Genomic DNA, 16,826 nt, shown 5'->3' on the forward strand with positions numbered 1-16,826 from the left:
CCAATACTTCCAATTTGGTGGATAATTTACTTCAGAATTGACTCACCCGGATACCTCCAGGAATTCCTCCCAAAATTTCTGAAGGAACTCCTACCAGGATTCTTCCAGAAATTAATACAGGCACAGAGAACAGACATCCAAGTCCAATTCCGAAACTGTGTAAGGAATTTAACGGCCATTTGAAATCGGCAACACAAGTGGCAATAGCGTGGCGCTGCAATCGGTTAATTACCCATACCAATTGAATTCACCACTTGATATGTTTAAACTCACCACTGACTGTGGCAATATGGTGTTTGGTGGCGTAAGTGTTGTCATCGTGTATTGGTTTGCAACCTTACTCAAGTAAAGATTCAAATCCTTACACAACTTTCCGAATGAAATTTGTTCTAGTCTGGATGTCTGTTCTCTGTGATACAGGGATTCTTTCAGTAATTCCTCCCGAGGTTCCTCTACGATTTCATCTGGAAAATCCACTTAAAAGCCCTCCAGAAATGACTCCCAAAACTACATCAGGAATTCCACCAGGGATTCAACTAGGAATTCGTGAAAGGATTCTTCCACAAATGCTTTCCGAGATTCCTCCACGAATTCCTCCCAGAATTTCTTCAGGAATTTGTCTCCGAATTGCTCCCGGGTTTTCTCCAGAATTTCCTCCCGGGTTTCCTGCATGAGTTTTTCTAGGAAATCCACTTGAAATTCCTCCTGGGATTTCTTCAGGAATTCCTCCGGGGGTTGCTTCAGGAATTCCTCCTGGGATTTCTCCAGGAATTCTTACCGGTATTTCTCAACGAATTTCTCCCGGGATTCCTCCAAGAATTCTTCCTGGCATTCATCCAGGAATTCCTCTCGGGATTCTTTCAGGAATTTCTCCCGGGATTCTCCAGAAATTTCTCCTGGGATTCCTCTAGGAGTTGCTCTCGAGATTCCCCTAGGAATTTCTTCCAGGAACTCCTCACGGGATTCCTCCAGGAATTTCTCTCCAGGAGTTCCTCCCGGTTATGGGAAGGAAACGTTGAAATTTACATTCCATTTTATTCGATTTTTCATGAAAATATATTTTGTATTACAGAGAACAGACATCCGAGCCTATAGAAAATTGTCTCGAAAGCTGTGCAAGGATTCAATTTTTTTTAGCGTTGACAACACTAGCGTCACCTATGCGGCAAGTTGCTTCAATTACACAGCGTAACAAAAATTAACCTTTTGTCTGTCTCAAGAGCAAACTTATGTGTCTCCGAAGGGTTTTGGGCCGCTGAATCCGAATCCGGGCTCAGATTTGCTCTAACACGTCACAATTTTGAGCTATACCTCAATTTATAGAGAAAAATATGCGATTTTGGGCTTTTTTGACTGCAAGCCTTTAAGCAAGAAAATATTTTTTTTAAGCAATCAAAAGGTTAATTGGTCAATTAACATCTAAATTAACGGCTCATGCAAAATATTTCGTTTTACCAAATCGAATTTGATAGTTTTTAGCGATTTATGTTAGGTACGATATTTCCCATACAAGTCGCCCTCCAGAAGTTGCATGCAAGTTTTCATACTAACATAAAATGCTTAAATCTATCAAATTTGTTTAGGTAAAACGAAATATTTAGCATGAGTCGTTAATTTAGATGTTAATTGACCAATTAACCTTTTGATTACTTAAAAAAAATATTGCCTTGCTTAATGGCTTGCAGTCAAAAAAGCCCAAAATGGCATATTTTGCCCCATAAATTGAGGTATAGCTCAAAATTGTCACGTGTTAGAGCAAATCTGAGCCCGGATTCGGATTCAGCGGCCCAAAATCCTTCGGAGACACATAAGTTTGCTCTTGAGACAAAAAAATGTTGCGCTGTGTTAGTGGTGAGTACGCATATCTACATAAGTTTTATATTCACCACCGACAACAGCGTGGGAACATTGGGATAGCAGCGCCATCACGATGTTGCCACTTGTGTTGCCATTTCAAATGAACGTTTAATTCCTTACACAGTTTTGAAACTGAGCTTGGATGTCTGATCTCTGTGCTGTGGAAAATTGTGTAGATTATGATCAAAGTATAATTGTATATATCCCATAATCTGTAATATAGACACTATAGATTCCATATGCTTTCCAAGGTGCAGACAACTGTAAGGGGCCGTCCATAGATGAAGTGGCATTTTAGGGTGATGATCTGTGGTGATGGGGAGAGTCTCTGATTATGCTACGAGCCATGTATTAGGTATGCGATCTGTAAATTCGTTTAGCCAAACAAGATTTACGGAACGATAACGACTGTGGGTTGTGTGACGTCATTTTCTATTAGTACACACTAAATTCACTATAAAACACTCTAAAATTGCGTAATTCAAATATTTCTCCCCAAGTCTGTCTCTGTAGATTCTATAGTGTCTATATTCGGTAGGTCCATGTCCTGCCAAATAACAGCTGTAGACACCATCTCTATAAATAATAAGCATCCCGCACCACCGTCTCCCAATAGGAGAGTTCATATCAAATGGCTCATCAACTGAACATGTTTGACCTACCCAACAACTAAGACACCATTTTTCTAAGAAATCAGGATCCTGAGATATTATGAGATAAAAAAATTTGCATGCTATCTTGCACTGCCTAGTGGTGGAATATCGAATCAAACGGTCCATAATCTATAAGTTCTTGACCAACCAAACAACTTTGCCGAAGACATCAACTATATAAGTAATCAGGATCCTGAGATATATGAGATTTAAATTTTAATAGTGTTACGTCTGTTTGTCTCTGATTCCTCTTCCTGCGTCCTGATTTCCATCGTCTTCGTCAGCTAAATCATTTGCGGTGTCGGGAACCAGTTCGTCTAGCGAATCTTCCAGAATCACTGGGGTTGGAACTTTGATTTAGAATTCGTCGAGGGGAAGCGCAAAAGGGAGTTGGTTGTTGGGTGTAGAAACGGCTTCCCTTGCATCCGATAACCGGTAGCGTAGCTGGTTCGTATGTGCTCGGATGAGGCGTCCGTTTTCGAGTAGTACATTATAGTCCACTGATCCCTTGCGTTCGATAACCTGTCCAGAAACCCATTCGGTTTTGTTTCGGCGATGTACTTGCGCGTACACCAGGTCGTCCGGATTGAAGGCTCTTTTGACCGCTCCGTGTCTTCGGTTGAACTGGTCGTTCTGCTTCTCGTTGACCAGGGTTGGACGCGGAGAGCTCGGCTTCAAGAGATCTAGGGATGTCCGCATTTCTCGTCCTAGGAACAGGTGCGCAGGAGATTTACCATCCGGAGCGTTTCGATTTGATGTTGACCGGTAAACGGAACGTCTAAGGTGCTGGAACGTTACCGTCTTTTCCCCTTCGGCAAGTTTTTTCAATCCTCTCTTCAAGGTGTCGACGAAACGGTCTGCTTGTCCTTCCAACTTCTTCTCCTTCCAACTTGAAGTACGATGATGGCGAGAAATTGCGTGAACGTTGGACTTGTCCCCGCAGCCTTTCTCGATCATCTGGGTGTCTTGCTTGAGGTTGATGATGCGGTTGCACTCCTCAACCAGGTTTTCAAGCTTGAGAGTGGCACCGTCGGCGGGTGGCGCGTTTTCTTCAGCATCCAATTTTCCGATCAGCCTGGTCCGGATGTCCGAATCGCGCGGTGACTGGAGACCGCATACGAACCTGAGAGTCTTGAATTGGTCGCTGGACAGTTTTTTCCACAGACAAACAGACGTAACATTTCCGAAATTTCCATCGACCACGCTTTTAACGATCATTTTAAATTTTCATAGTTGTGGCTTTCACAACCAGAGGCGCGTGCATCGTTTTTCTATGCGTTTGACGTTTCACACTAGCGCTTTCTGTTGATGATATTGCACAACACAGTGATTCGTGCAACTTTTCCACCAAGTGATGGTAGTGTGAACTGGGCGATGGATTTCCACGAAAATCGTTCAAGGTGTTACGTCTGTTTGTCTGTGGTTTTTCCACCTGGAACGCTTCATAGTGCTTGTTGACCGATGCGGCGTATGACGAAAAATCATCGGCGTCGTTCTTCATGGGTCATGGCCCGTTTACATATTTGCTAATTCAGGGCGACAATACATTTTCGAGCAGTATTGGTGTTAAATTAGCATAATGTTAACACTTTTAGCTGCTAATAAAATTGGCATGACAAATTTAGAAGCTTCTAAATTTCGTGCTAAAACAAGTAGACAATAATGTGGTTATTAAATTGTCCTACAGAATTAGCATCATGTAAACGGTGTGCTAGTCGAACTGTCTGCCAATTATGCCACAAAAGTTCAGCTTATTGGACGCAGTGGCTTAAATTCCCCAACAGGGGAGGAAAAAAAAATCACGTCAATGTTATTGTCTGGCAGAGTAGTGTTTACATCACGATATTGTCTATCCAGTTGGAATCAAGACAGACATTCAATCAATAATTGCAATTTTCTAGGTCTACAAGTGTCGCAACTGTTTCGCATCTAGTGCGCTGTGTTGCTGACAACAACGGTAAGGATGCGCACTACTTTTGACTTGATTCAAAAACGTCGCGAGTTGGGTCGCGTCGCGACTTGATTGTGCGACGTCCGGTTTGGTGGCGGCCCGACAATAATTTGATACCAACAGAGTCGGAACAATTCATTGTCCCAGATTTAACGGCGCAGTATCATAACGTCCGAGGCCATAAAGTCCCAGGACTTTATGGCGCTTTTTTTCGGGGCATAACGTCCGAACTTGCAGATACGACACGAAGTCCAAGGAAAGAAGGCACATAGGATATTATGACGCATCCAAACTTTTGGACGCTATTGCGCAAAAAAAACGCGACCTAATGTCCAGGACTGTATGGCCTCGGACGTTGTGATCCGGCCCCAGATTTAACAGCTAAATATTTTGTGACAGTGTAAACGATGCTAACGCACAATAAATTAGCCGACAAAATATTGTCACGCATTACTATCAAATATGTAAACGGGCCATAAACAGCAAAAATGTTTGTTGGGGATGCACTCATAAAAGCTAAGTTTGTCTTTCGGAATGAAAGTGAAGCCTGTCGTGCTTCCGGACACATTAGTAATTCAAATGAACCAACTGCATTAGCCAAAACTCACCTCTAACGAAGTGCCGATGCAATCTGTGCCGTTCGGGTACATACAGAGGAATCGAACATGTATGGTATAGCAAACGGATCCACACGGGTCACTAGTGCTAAACTGCTAGCTACTGACTCTATTACGCTGGGCTGACTGTCGGCTAACAATGCACTGCTGGATGTAGAGCCGTTAACGTGCGAAGAGTACATAAATCTTATAGAAATTTGTACAGAATTTTAACAAAAATTCCGATCGAAACTCCATCACTGTTACGATCTACGTTTTATTTTGAAACATCACGATTTTGTTTAGTATTCTTTACTAGACACTTCGAAACACTGATAATTTTTCAAGAAAAAAAATGCTATATGAGTTTCAGAATTGGTATTGCAATGCTATGATTTTATACTTTAAGTAGCCGTCCCCAACATAAAACAAATGATTTATCATTAAAAATAATACAACAGAGAACTGCCATGAAGGAGAATCACATCAATGATACGACATAATTTGTATCGTTTATGCATCTCTTTTTTTTTCTCAAGTCAATATTGTCCACGTGGACATTTGGCAGACTCCCTCAGGGATACCCGGGAACGAAGCAGCAGATCAAGCCGCTGAAAGGGGCCGAGCTGCCCCATTACTACACGAATATGTACCTACCGACGACGTTATCAAGTGGATCTCCAAACGAGTGTGCGAGAAATTCCAACAAATTTGGAATGACCATCGACCGACTTTGCTTCAAAAAATCAAGCCAGCAATTGGACAGTGGAAAGATCGTCGAGACCGTCAAGAGCAGAAAGTTCTAACACGTTGCAGGATTGGACATACCAAACTCACCAAGAACACAGAGAACAGACATCCAAGTCCAGTTCCGAAACTGTGTAAGGAATTTAACGGCCATTTGAAATCGGAAACACAAGTGGCAATAGCGTGGCGCTGCAATCGGTTAATTTCCCATACTAATTTAATTCCCCACTTGAAGTGTTTCAATTCACCACTGACTGTGGCAATATGGTGTTTGGTGGCGTTAGTGTTGTCATCGTGTATTGGTTTGCACCCTTACTCAAGTAAAGATTCAAATCCTTACACAACTTTCCGAATGAAATTTGTTCTAGCCTGGATGTCTGTTCTCTGTGCCAAGAAGCACCTATTCGATCGACATTAATCCAAAACGTGTGAAGTTTGTAAAGTTGAACTATCCGTTGAACATCTAATCACTAGTTGTAAGAAATACGATGACCTACGTAACAAGATTGGCATCAACAGCAACATTCGAATCGCACTTAGTAATTCTAAATCAGAAGAAACCAAACTGTTAAAGTTTTTAAGGAAAAGTAGTTTATTTGAACTATTGTAATAGTTGTTATAATTATTTACTAAGAGGCGAATGAACCCCTCTGGTTTAAAACCTCTATAATAAACGCAAAAAAAAAAAATTGACAGACCCCCACACCCTCTCTGTGGACAATTTTTTTTTTAATTTCTTTGTATTTGTGAATTTTACCTTAATGTTAATTCTTCACAACAGCTCTGTGGACAAGCATGGACTTTTCTCAGACCCCCTCTCCCCTCTAATTTGTCCACGTCTGCTCCGAAGGTCTTTTGGGTTAGCAGGAATGTGTTATTTTGCAAAAATATATATTTGGACGTTTTCAACAACATACAAGAATTGTTCGTTACGTGTTTTATGTATGACGCAAAAAGACATCTGTTGAACTAATATTATTTATAAAATGGCAATGTTGAGCAGAAAACACTTTATTTTTCTTGTTCTGAAAAAGCTGACAAAATCGGGGGTAGACAAAATCGGGTTACCACTCTATTAGGGTGTTCAGGAATACACTCAATCAAAAATTTCTTTGGATTACAAATGTGATTTTTACATATATTTCAATCAATTTTATTGGCATACGTTGTTCAGAAAACTTGTGGGAGATCCAAATTTGGCCCGTGACTTCTTTTTGGATTGATTGGATCTGATCATCCAAATCCAACATGGGGGTAACTTGAAAATTAAAGAACATTTTTGAAAAAGTGGACAGGCCTATTGAGCATATAGAGTAACCTTGAGTATTATCGGTGTGGAGGGTTCGATCTTTAATCATTTGAGATGGTGTGATGTAATGATTTGGCGGTAATGGTCTGATAAATAGTTTGTAACAATAATATGCATGTTACCAAGGTAACATCATTACTAACATTGATTTTTTTTGTGCCTTCTATTTGCAGTTGAGCGGCAAGGAATGCGCGCCTAGCATAGCCTCGCGCCATCTGGGTGAAGGTGGAGGTGGTGCCGGGAGTGGAACTTCCGGTGATCGCAAGAAGGGACCATTTTCACGCCCATTCAGCAAGTCACGTCTGGAGCCGTCGATTAGTGGCGGTGCTGGATCCGGCAGAATGTCGAGCCCATCTCCGACGGACACCAGTGCCCTGATGCGGCAGAACAACGAGTTGCGCCAACGCTTACAAGAAGAAGCAAGCACCTACCGGCGCAGGTTGGAAACGTACAAGCAAGCACAAAACAACCAGGCCGCTCTGGTCAGCCGACTGCAGGCGAAGGTTCTCCAGTACAAGCAGCGCTGCAGTGAACTGGAGCAAACTCCCACCTCCAGTACATGTCCAAGCTACAACGCCAGGGATCATTCACCGGGACGGCATCACGGGCCACAATCCGGAGGACAAATTTGTCCTTCAGTGGGTGGCGCTCCGCTGAGTTTACCGCCGTGCCCGGTAGCGCGCGAGCGATCGCGATCCCGCTCCCGATCGCAGTCGCCGTGTCGCAAGTACGCCGACGGAAGTCACGATGAAGTCCGCCATCAACTTGACGAGGAACGACGAAGGTAGGTTACTTGCTCTGGAGCTGGATGTATTGTCACCCTCTAACACCCTGTCATCCAACAGATGCGAAAAACTACTGGTCGAGAACTCCTGCCTGCGACAGCAGTTGGAGGAGTCCCATCGAACCAACGAAGCACTAACCAATGATCTCCAGAAGCTTACCGCCGATTGGGAAAGCTTGCGGGACGAACTACTGAACAAGGAGGACGAGTGGAAGGAGGAGGAACAGGTGAGTATAGCCATCAAGATGTTCGTTCAAGGATCCGGCCAATATCTAAGAATTCTCAGTATTATTTCCTATAGTAAAGAAGCATCTAGGAAGTGTATAGTTTTTTTTTCTGAAATTGGCCTGTGATTATGTTTCTCCGAGGTCGGAGCATGGATTTGTGTGGCCTGGTGGTGGAAGGGTTTCCATATTGAATGCACATGGAAAGAGTAGGTACATTCGAGAATTCTGATAAAAGACTAAAACAAAAATTACTGTAATGCTGTAATTTTTGTATTTTTTTATAAGAAATGAAACGAAAAGAACGGAGTCATGGCACTCATACACCCTATATATCTCAGAGCGTTTGTTACAGTATAACCACGCATCCTTCCTTCCCTGTAGATTCGAGAACTGATTCGAAGCTTAACGAAAGTTTATTGAAGTTGATGATTTTATTGAGATTTTCAAAGAATCATCTTTGTGTCTACGCAGTAGGCCTGGCCGCTTCGACGCTTGTGTCACATTTATGATATGTTGCAAACATGTGCAATAGGGTGGCCCACACTTGTATGAAAAACAAAAAAATCGAAAAATGCCATGTCTTACCTCGTGAATCAGTTGTTTTTGACTCCTAGAATCTATGTTCAAAATTTGAGCAAAATCGATCAGGCCTAAGGAGGCACCCAAAACGCTTGAAGTTTGTAAGGGATTGGCCAAATGTATGCAGAAATTCTAAGTTTTCGAATTTTGCCACTAGGTGGCGTTGTAAGCGTTCAATAATCAAACTCTGGTATTATTAGGTGACTATATACCAAACAACTTTGTTGAAGACCGCGAAGAGAAAAAAGTCATACCCTAGGCAAAGTGAGGCGAAGTATTGAGATTTCATTATATTGATATTATTCTTTTACATGTACAGGAAAAACAACAATTATGTTTCGCCCCACTTTTACCTAGATTATAACTTTTTTCACAGACATTGGATCACTTTGCGGTCTTCAACAAAGTTGTTTGATATAAACTCACCTACAATAATACCAAAGGGTTTGATTATTGAACGCTTACAGCGCCACCTAGCGGCAAAATTTAAATTCGAAAACCTAAAATTTCTGTATACATTTGGTCAAGTTTTCTTATACAAACTTCAAGCGTTTTGAGCGCCCCCTAAGGCTCAATCGATTTTGCTCAAATTTTGAACATAGCTTCTGGGAGTCCAAAACAATTGATTCGGGAGGTAAGACTTGGTATTTTTCGAAATTTTTGTGCAAGCATTAATATTGTAAAAAAAAATATTTGCTCGTAATTTGACACGATAATTTTGCAGGATTCTTTCTTTTACTGATTGCCAAGCTGGCTGCGTATGTGTTGGATTAGATTAGAATATTGTAAATAAGCGAAAATTGTTTGCAATGTTTGCAATAAGGGAATTCACCAATGGATTCACCAAGGTTTTTATATATTGTAAGGTTGAGCATGACGTTTAGTTTGTGGAGAAAAGCAGAGGAAGCGAAATTTCAAAGGAATTTGAGGAGGCGGGGGATTTGTTTTCAGAATTTCTCACGGTGAAAAAACATGGCCGCTCAGCCTGTTTTGACATCTAAGACTACCTTAGAATATGTAAATACCTTGAGATTCACTAAACAGCATATAGAGGTTGCTAATGATTGAAATCTGTCTCTTTCTGGCTCACATATGTTTTCATCAGGAAACAGTTTCCTCACAGACAAACAGACGTAACACTTCGAACATTTTTCGATTCAAATCATAGTCACGAAAACATATTCGCCCAATGCTAAAAGGCCTATGTTTGGCCGACCACCAACTAGGTGGCGGTAGTGAGCAAACGTCAAACTCGAACAAAAACGATGCGAGCACCACGGTTGGGCAGTTGGCCAACTATCAAATTTTGAAAAAGGCCGTTAAATCGGTGTACGATGTGAATTATCAGAGTGTTACGTTTGTTTGTCTGTGGTTTCCTGATGAAAACATATGCGAGTTAGAAAGAGACAGATTTCAATCATCAGCAACCTCTATATGCTGAATATATTCATTATTACACCAACGAATCTAACCTCAAAATGACTGACAATTCTCAGGTCATTTTGACAGATTTAACATGAGCATGAAAAGGACGGCAACATGATCGATAAAGTAGAATAAATATGATCCGTCTTTTTCGTGCATGTGTGTGGTCCGTCAAAATCTGAGACGAGACTCGCGAAGACGGTCTTCTTTTTCTTCACTTTGTTATTTTTTTCTTCTTCCTATCTGTGTTGACATTATGTTTTGGGCTGGTGGTTCAAACACGTACGTGACCGCATCACCTCACATGCAGTGTGACTGAATCCCATTCACGCACAAAATCATGTTGAGGTGAAATTTTGCATCGCCAACAATCGCCAAGCAAAGTAATCATTGGAATATTTTGTTTTAATTTTATTTTTGACAGTACAGGAGAAGAAAATGCTGCTCGGAGTGAATTTTGGCTTCAGAATTTATACCGGATAGCAATACTTTCCTCGTTTTAGGAAACGTAATCAAACGGGCTACAACTGACAGCTCAGTTGGGCTGCACTTGACATTGCTTTTTTGTGAAAATGTCAAACATTTTCATGGCTAGCTTAGTTGGTGTAATGAAGAATTCCCATTACCATGAAACATTCCAATAATCAGATCATGGCAAGATTTAATCTGTTTAGTAAGTCCCTTCAGCCATTACAAAACATTTCAATTATCATATGTAGTAGAACTCATGGCTTATATGCACGTATACGTTGTTTATTGAATCCTGTAATGTTATCCATTTTTCAAGTCGTTGCACACTGGAGTAACAGGGTCCAATTCATGGCTAAAAAGTTTTAACACGTTTTTATGGTGTACTAGCTGTACCCGGCAAACTTTGTCTTGCCTACTGCGTTTTTTGACGTTTCAAGTCCCTAGCCAAACGCCCAAGTCCCCGGTCAAAATGTATGAAAACCCGATTTTCAAAAACTCTCAATTTTCCCATGTTTTAGGCTTCATAAACCTTCCTTGGGTGAAAACTAACAGAACAAAACTTAGACGACCCAAATCGGACCACCCGTTCGCAAGTTATGCGCGGTCCCACGTATGCCACTGCATTTTTATATATATAGATAGATTATGTATGTACTAGCGATAAAATTGTGAATTTAGATATTGAGGAAGTATTTTGGATTATAAATAGCCATATTAATCCATTTAAAGGCTAGAAATGCTTTCTTATAACTTCTCCAAGGACAACGTTTATTTTCACCCCCAAAAATCGCTTGAAGCGTCGAACATTTTTATTTGACAACAGAGAACTGAAAAATAATTACATTTCCATGAAAAATATTGTTTGGAAACAAGGGCCACCTCGTTTCATAGAAATTCTCCTAGAAGTGTGAGAGAAATTCAATTCTTTTATAAGTGTAGATAACGTGTTTATGTCTTCAGCAAAGTTGTAAGGAGTGTCATAATTGGGAAACTTGTTGAACATTTGTTCTATCTTCTCAATTTTTGGGAATATGGGTCGTTATTTTTGAACGGCCCCTTAAACTCAGTTTAAATGTTGTACCTTTTTCTAGATATTTTGGGAATCACATTTTCATTTTGGGGTAACTTTTATAGTGCACTGAAAAACACATCAAAACTCAAAAAATAATCATGGATTGAAATTTTAGGAGTTTGAACATGATGACGTGTGGAATATATCATTTTGAATTTTTCTTTTAAAACATGGCATTTTAACACAGCTTTATACATAAAAGTAAGTTTGTGTAGTACTGAGTGAAAAACTCAATGAGTTTAGCTATAAAAAACAATATTTATCTGAAAATATTTTCTTAACGGTGCATCAACATATGATTACATGCTACAAATAGTGAGCTCTTTATTTGAGTTGTTTTTGATTTTTTTTATATCAAATTTTGAACACAACAGTTCTAGCTACATTAGATTACTACTACATTGTATACATTTAGGCGTTTATCGGTGTATGGAGATTTCTGCCCAAATTTACTAAATTAATTCCATTTGACACATTTTGTTAAGAGATAGAAGAGCAGATTTGTATTCTGCTATGATCTATCTACCGAGAATAAGTGGCCGTTCATTGAAAAAGTAGTCCAAACGAAGTTGTTATATCAAAATTAAACATAAATTGTAACTAAAAACTAGTCAAAAAGGTGTAAATTTCAAAATGATTTATTTTTTCGTCTGGTACTTTCTGGTACCCGTTCTCTTGCAGTTCACAAAGGATATGCCTTATATTTTATTGTAATTTTATCCAGATCTCGGAATGCTGCAGAATCTGAAAACTTTTTGAATGCTGAAAATGGTTCAAAATTGACAAAAAACATGATTTTGAAAACTCTTTTGTAAGCGAGCAAAATAAATGAAACCAGGTGAAGTTTTTTGTTTAAATGATACACCCTTATCAAGAGAACTGTGTTACATACTCAGTTATTTTTTCAAATTGTCAATATTCCGATAATTGAAGTTCTTCCGATGACTTATGATGCAAATGAAAAAACCAGTAGAGAAAATCGTCAAATTTCGGCATTTATTCTTAAAAAAATATGCATCCCAAAGTATTGAATTGATTGCCACATGATGAAGTATTACTTCATTTATCTTTAAAAAATATTAGACTCTGGAAAACCCTGAAAAAAAAATCGACTTATGGCCAGGAATTTGGCCCATTTACGCCTGTGTGCGTTGAGAGGAATAACACTGGTAACAAATAAAGGTCAGCTAGAAGAAATAAATAAAATGCGAATATGTATACGAATTGATCTCAAAGAAAATTATATTATTCAAAGCATGATTAAATCATTCAATATAAATCAATAAATCATCAAAAAAATTTATACTCGCGCTCGAAATGACGGGCTTTGAAGATGAAGACAGCTTCGTAGTGGTGAATTGTAAACACATTATAAATATTCATTCCATACAGTTCATATTATTCATTCATAGACTTGTTCATTCGATTTAGTTTGAGTCGATTAGCGGTTCTCTGGCCATCGCTACAACGACATGTTCTCTAGTGGTGGCAGTCAGTCGAGTGAACTTCCATCAATTTAGGTTCAACATCAGGGCGTGATGAGTAGGTCTGCTCAGCGTGACTCGCTGATGCTGGTTGCCTCCCAATCTACCTTGTTACGAATAACAGCCGGCAGAATTGGTCTGATCCTGATTCCAACCTCTTAATATATGATACCTACTGTAAAGCTCTTTCGCGGTGAAATGATATGCGTTTTCGACTTAATCTTTAAAGGCGTTCAACGATTACTACAACAACGAGCACACGCGGCTGCTGAAAATGTGGCGCGAAGTGGTCAACGTGAAGCGCATGTTCAAGGAGATGATGTCCACTACCAAAGTGGAGCTGGGCCGAATGCAGCTGGAATTGACGGGCACTGGGCGCGAAGTGGTCGGTGCCTGCAGTGGCGTTTCCGTCAATCTGAAGCAAACTTCGAAAATTGAGGTTCGCTACCGAGTTCAATCACATGTTGACTAGCAGCTCACATATCCTCTATATTTCAGGAAGCCCAACAGATGCATATCGAGCGGGAAAACATGGACCTCAAATCGCAGCTCAGCGATCTCCGGGGCCAGCACGAAAGCGCTAAGATGGATATTGCTCAGCGTGATCAGCGCCTGCAGCAGATGCTTCAGGATCTGAAACTTATGGAGGAACGTTACGTTCAGGTGGAGAGCCAAGCTGGTCAGACGCAGCGACTCAATGATGAGCTGGAACGCTTGCAGGGTGCCTTGCGGGATATCGCGCACGCTGTTGTGCAGGATGCAGAAACGACGGCCACTACAGAATCCGAGACGACGGCACATCATCTGCATCTTTCGCAGTCAAGTGGCATGCCGGCGCCGCCGCGATCTCCCAAACGGGGCGCCATCCGTACATCGCAAGCATTCGCAGAGGGAACCATCTCGGCGGTTCAAGCTGCCTTGCACAAGTACCAACTGGCCATACATGACCTGCAGGTTAAACTGCAGTCTAATACGGATGCCCTGGCGGCTACCCGAAAGCAGTTCGAAAATTGCGAGCACACCCGGGACGTTTTGTCGGGGAAGGTTGGTGAGCTAACCGAAAAACTGGACTCGGCCAATCATCAACTGTCGGAGTTGTACAAAGAGCGGGATAGCCTGCAGAAGACGTTAGATGGCCTCCGGACCGACAAACACAGCGTCGAAAGAGGAAAAGCCGAGCTGAACTCGATTGTAATTTGTGTCTTCCATTTTTTTTTGCACAATGTGTTTCCTATTAAAGTTTGATTTTATCTTTCAGGTGGACAGTTTGAATACCGACTACGAGAAGCTGCAGAATGTGAACAGCAAGTTGCAGAAGATGTACGACTCACTGGAGGAGGAGAAAAAGATGCTGGAAAGTGAGCTGCAGCGAGTGCAAAAGGACAAGGACATCCAGGAGATGAGTTTAAGGTAGGTGAATGTGACTGACTAAATGAAAGAAAATTATTCGATGTACTCCAAGACTGGCGAGTCACCGATTGCATGCTGTTTGTCTGTGTCGTTCCAGTTTTAGTATAACTATTCATGCCGATAGGCGCGTGAAGTACATATTAGAAACGTTGATATAAACTTAGAAAAGAGTTCATATTTATAGTTATTCATATATTTGTTGGGACAAAAAGCTAGGTGCCGGATTAACAAAAAGTAGCATCGAAGCGACCGTGACAGGACTCGAACCTGCAATCTTCGGATCCGAAGTCCGACGCCTTCTCCATTAGGCCACACGGTCTGTTGTGGGGCGAGTGATTAGAGCATACTTTCAGCTAGGGCTCTCTCTTTGCACTGTAGCTAAATGAACACGAGAGAAAATGTTCATTTCAGTCGAGAGAGAGAGAGAGAGAGAGAGAGAGAGTTGATTATCCCTCGTTGGAAAATAGAAATACACTAGTTATTCTACTCGTTGGAACCTTCACAACGTAGTCGCAGTAGAGCTTGTGAATGGATATGTCGATAAATCAGATAAGATTGCGTGTCGCACCAATTTTTATATGGGGTTTGGTTTTTCTAGGGGAATAGATGTTAATTCGAGCAGTAATAATTTTACTCGAATAAAGGAGTAATAGTGTACCACTACTAGTGCTAGTTGTTTTTAATATCAAAGCTTATTGTGTTTGCCTGAATCAGTAGAATTTGAAATTTGTACAGATGGGTATATGTCCATCCATAACTAACATTTAACCGTGCATTTAACCCTCGAGCGATCGCGCTGTTGTATTTTGTACAACACGATGAAAAAATCTCGCTTTTTGTACTTAGCATTAGCGTGGTGCTGACGCAGGTAGTCAACCACGCGAGTTACGGAAGGTCAAGGAAATTTCTGGCACCGCTCAAATGTCAAATTAGTGAGATTAGCTGTGATGTTTGATTCTAATGTAACATTACTTTCATCGGTCGTTAGATGTATGCTGATGTTCCAAGATTTTAAATGGGGAACACTTGGCATTAATATGAAGTTTATTTCTAATGTAACGTTTTATTATGGTGTTTTCTGATGTTTCAAGTGAGCAATACATGACAACAAAATGATGTTCGATTCTAATGTTACATTACATTTATTTGTCGTTAGATGTAGTCTGATGTTTCAAGCGGGCAACAATTGGAATCGATATGACATTTGATTTTGATGTAACATTAGAAATTGTTGTCTTTGGATTTTATATGATGTTAAATTCAACATCACATTGAAGTTTGACTTAAATGAGTACTTAGATGTTACATTGAAGTCTGAGTACATTAGGAGAACAACGATATACATTACATGTTAAGGTTTTATAGATGTATGCTGATGTTTTCTATTTCTATTCGGGAACTGCAGTATGTATTTATGTACTCTTCGCACGTTAACGGCTCTACATCTAGCAGTGCATTGTTAGCTGACAGTCAGCCCAGCGCAGCGTAATAGAGTCAGTAGCTAGCAGTTTAGCACTAGTGACCCGTGTGGATCCGTTTGCTATACCATATATGATCGATTCCTCTGTCTGTACCCGTACGGCACCGGCAATTCGTTAGAGGTGAGTTTTGGCTAATGCAGTTGGTTCTTTTGAATTACTAAAGTGTCCGGAAGCACGACAGGCTTCACTTTCATTCCGAAAGACAAACTTAGCTTTTATGAGTGCATCCCCAACAAATATTTTTGCTGTTCAAGAGTGGAACAAACCACTCTTAAGTAAACTTTAGCTTAAGAAACTGTTATTCAGTCAGTTCTGTTTCTTGGGTCGGACATGGGTGGAAGTCTGCAGTTTCCCCACCGAGAATTGTCCGCAGGGCCGTAGGGGGTCACCAGGAAAGTATTATGTGGTGTTATACAGAGCGAATTTCGTTTGTGTTTGCAGGTGTTGGGACTTCCGTTAGTTACGCAATCCATAAAAGCACCACTAGGCTTGTCTATGTCTCTACCCGCAATCATGTACTTCGTATTGCTAGAATGGACTACCCGCTTTGCGCGCAGCTACAGTTGATCCGCAGGAGTAAATCAATTTAATTTTGTATGGCGAAATGCATCTAAACTTGAATTACTTGATATACAAAGCTTTTCCCGAAAAAATATTTGGTAGACTTAATAGTGGTCATCATTGTGCACAACCACTACCAAATATTTTTTCGAATAATGTTTTCCACTTTGAATAATTTGCCTTTAGATGGTATGCGCCATACAATATTTTTGCGATTTA

The 16,826-nt window shown here is 40.6% G+C and overlaps 1 protein-coding gene and 1 non-coding gene across 4 annotated transcripts in view; one reads left to right on the forward strand and one right to left on the reverse strand.

Moving 5' to 3' along the window:
• LOC109399937 (rootletin) overlaps positions 1–16,826 on the forward strand; it is a 153,039-nt gene that overhangs the window by 117,933 nt on the left and 18,280 nt on the right. For all 3 annotated transcript variants that reach the window (XM_062846408.1, XM_019672391.3, XM_062846407.1), the window contains 5 exons: positions 7,287–7,897; positions 7,959–8,124; positions 13,385–13,594; positions 13,654–14,346; positions 14,414–14,565. In XM_062846408.1, the coding sequence (XP_062702392.1) occupies positions 7,455–7,897; positions 7,959–8,124; positions 13,385–13,594; positions 13,654–14,346; positions 14,414–14,565 (1,664 nt within the window). In that variant the 5' untranslated portion in view covers positions 7,287–7,454. The remainder of the gene's footprint in view (positions 1–7,286; positions 7,898–7,958; positions 8,125–13,384; positions 13,595–13,653; positions 14,347–14,413; positions 14,566–16,826) is intronic.
• Positions 14,812–14,884, reverse strand: Trnar-ucg (transfer RNA arginine (anticodon UCG)). Its single transcript has one exon. It is a non-coding gene; the product is annotated as a tRNA-Arg (tRNA).

This window comes from Aedes albopictus, chromosome 1 (genome assembly GCF_035046485.1).
Source record: "Aedes albopictus strain Foshan chromosome 1, AalbF5, whole genome shotgun sequence".
NCBI lineage: Eukaryota > Metazoa > Arthropoda > Insecta > Diptera > Culicidae > Aedes > Aedes albopictus.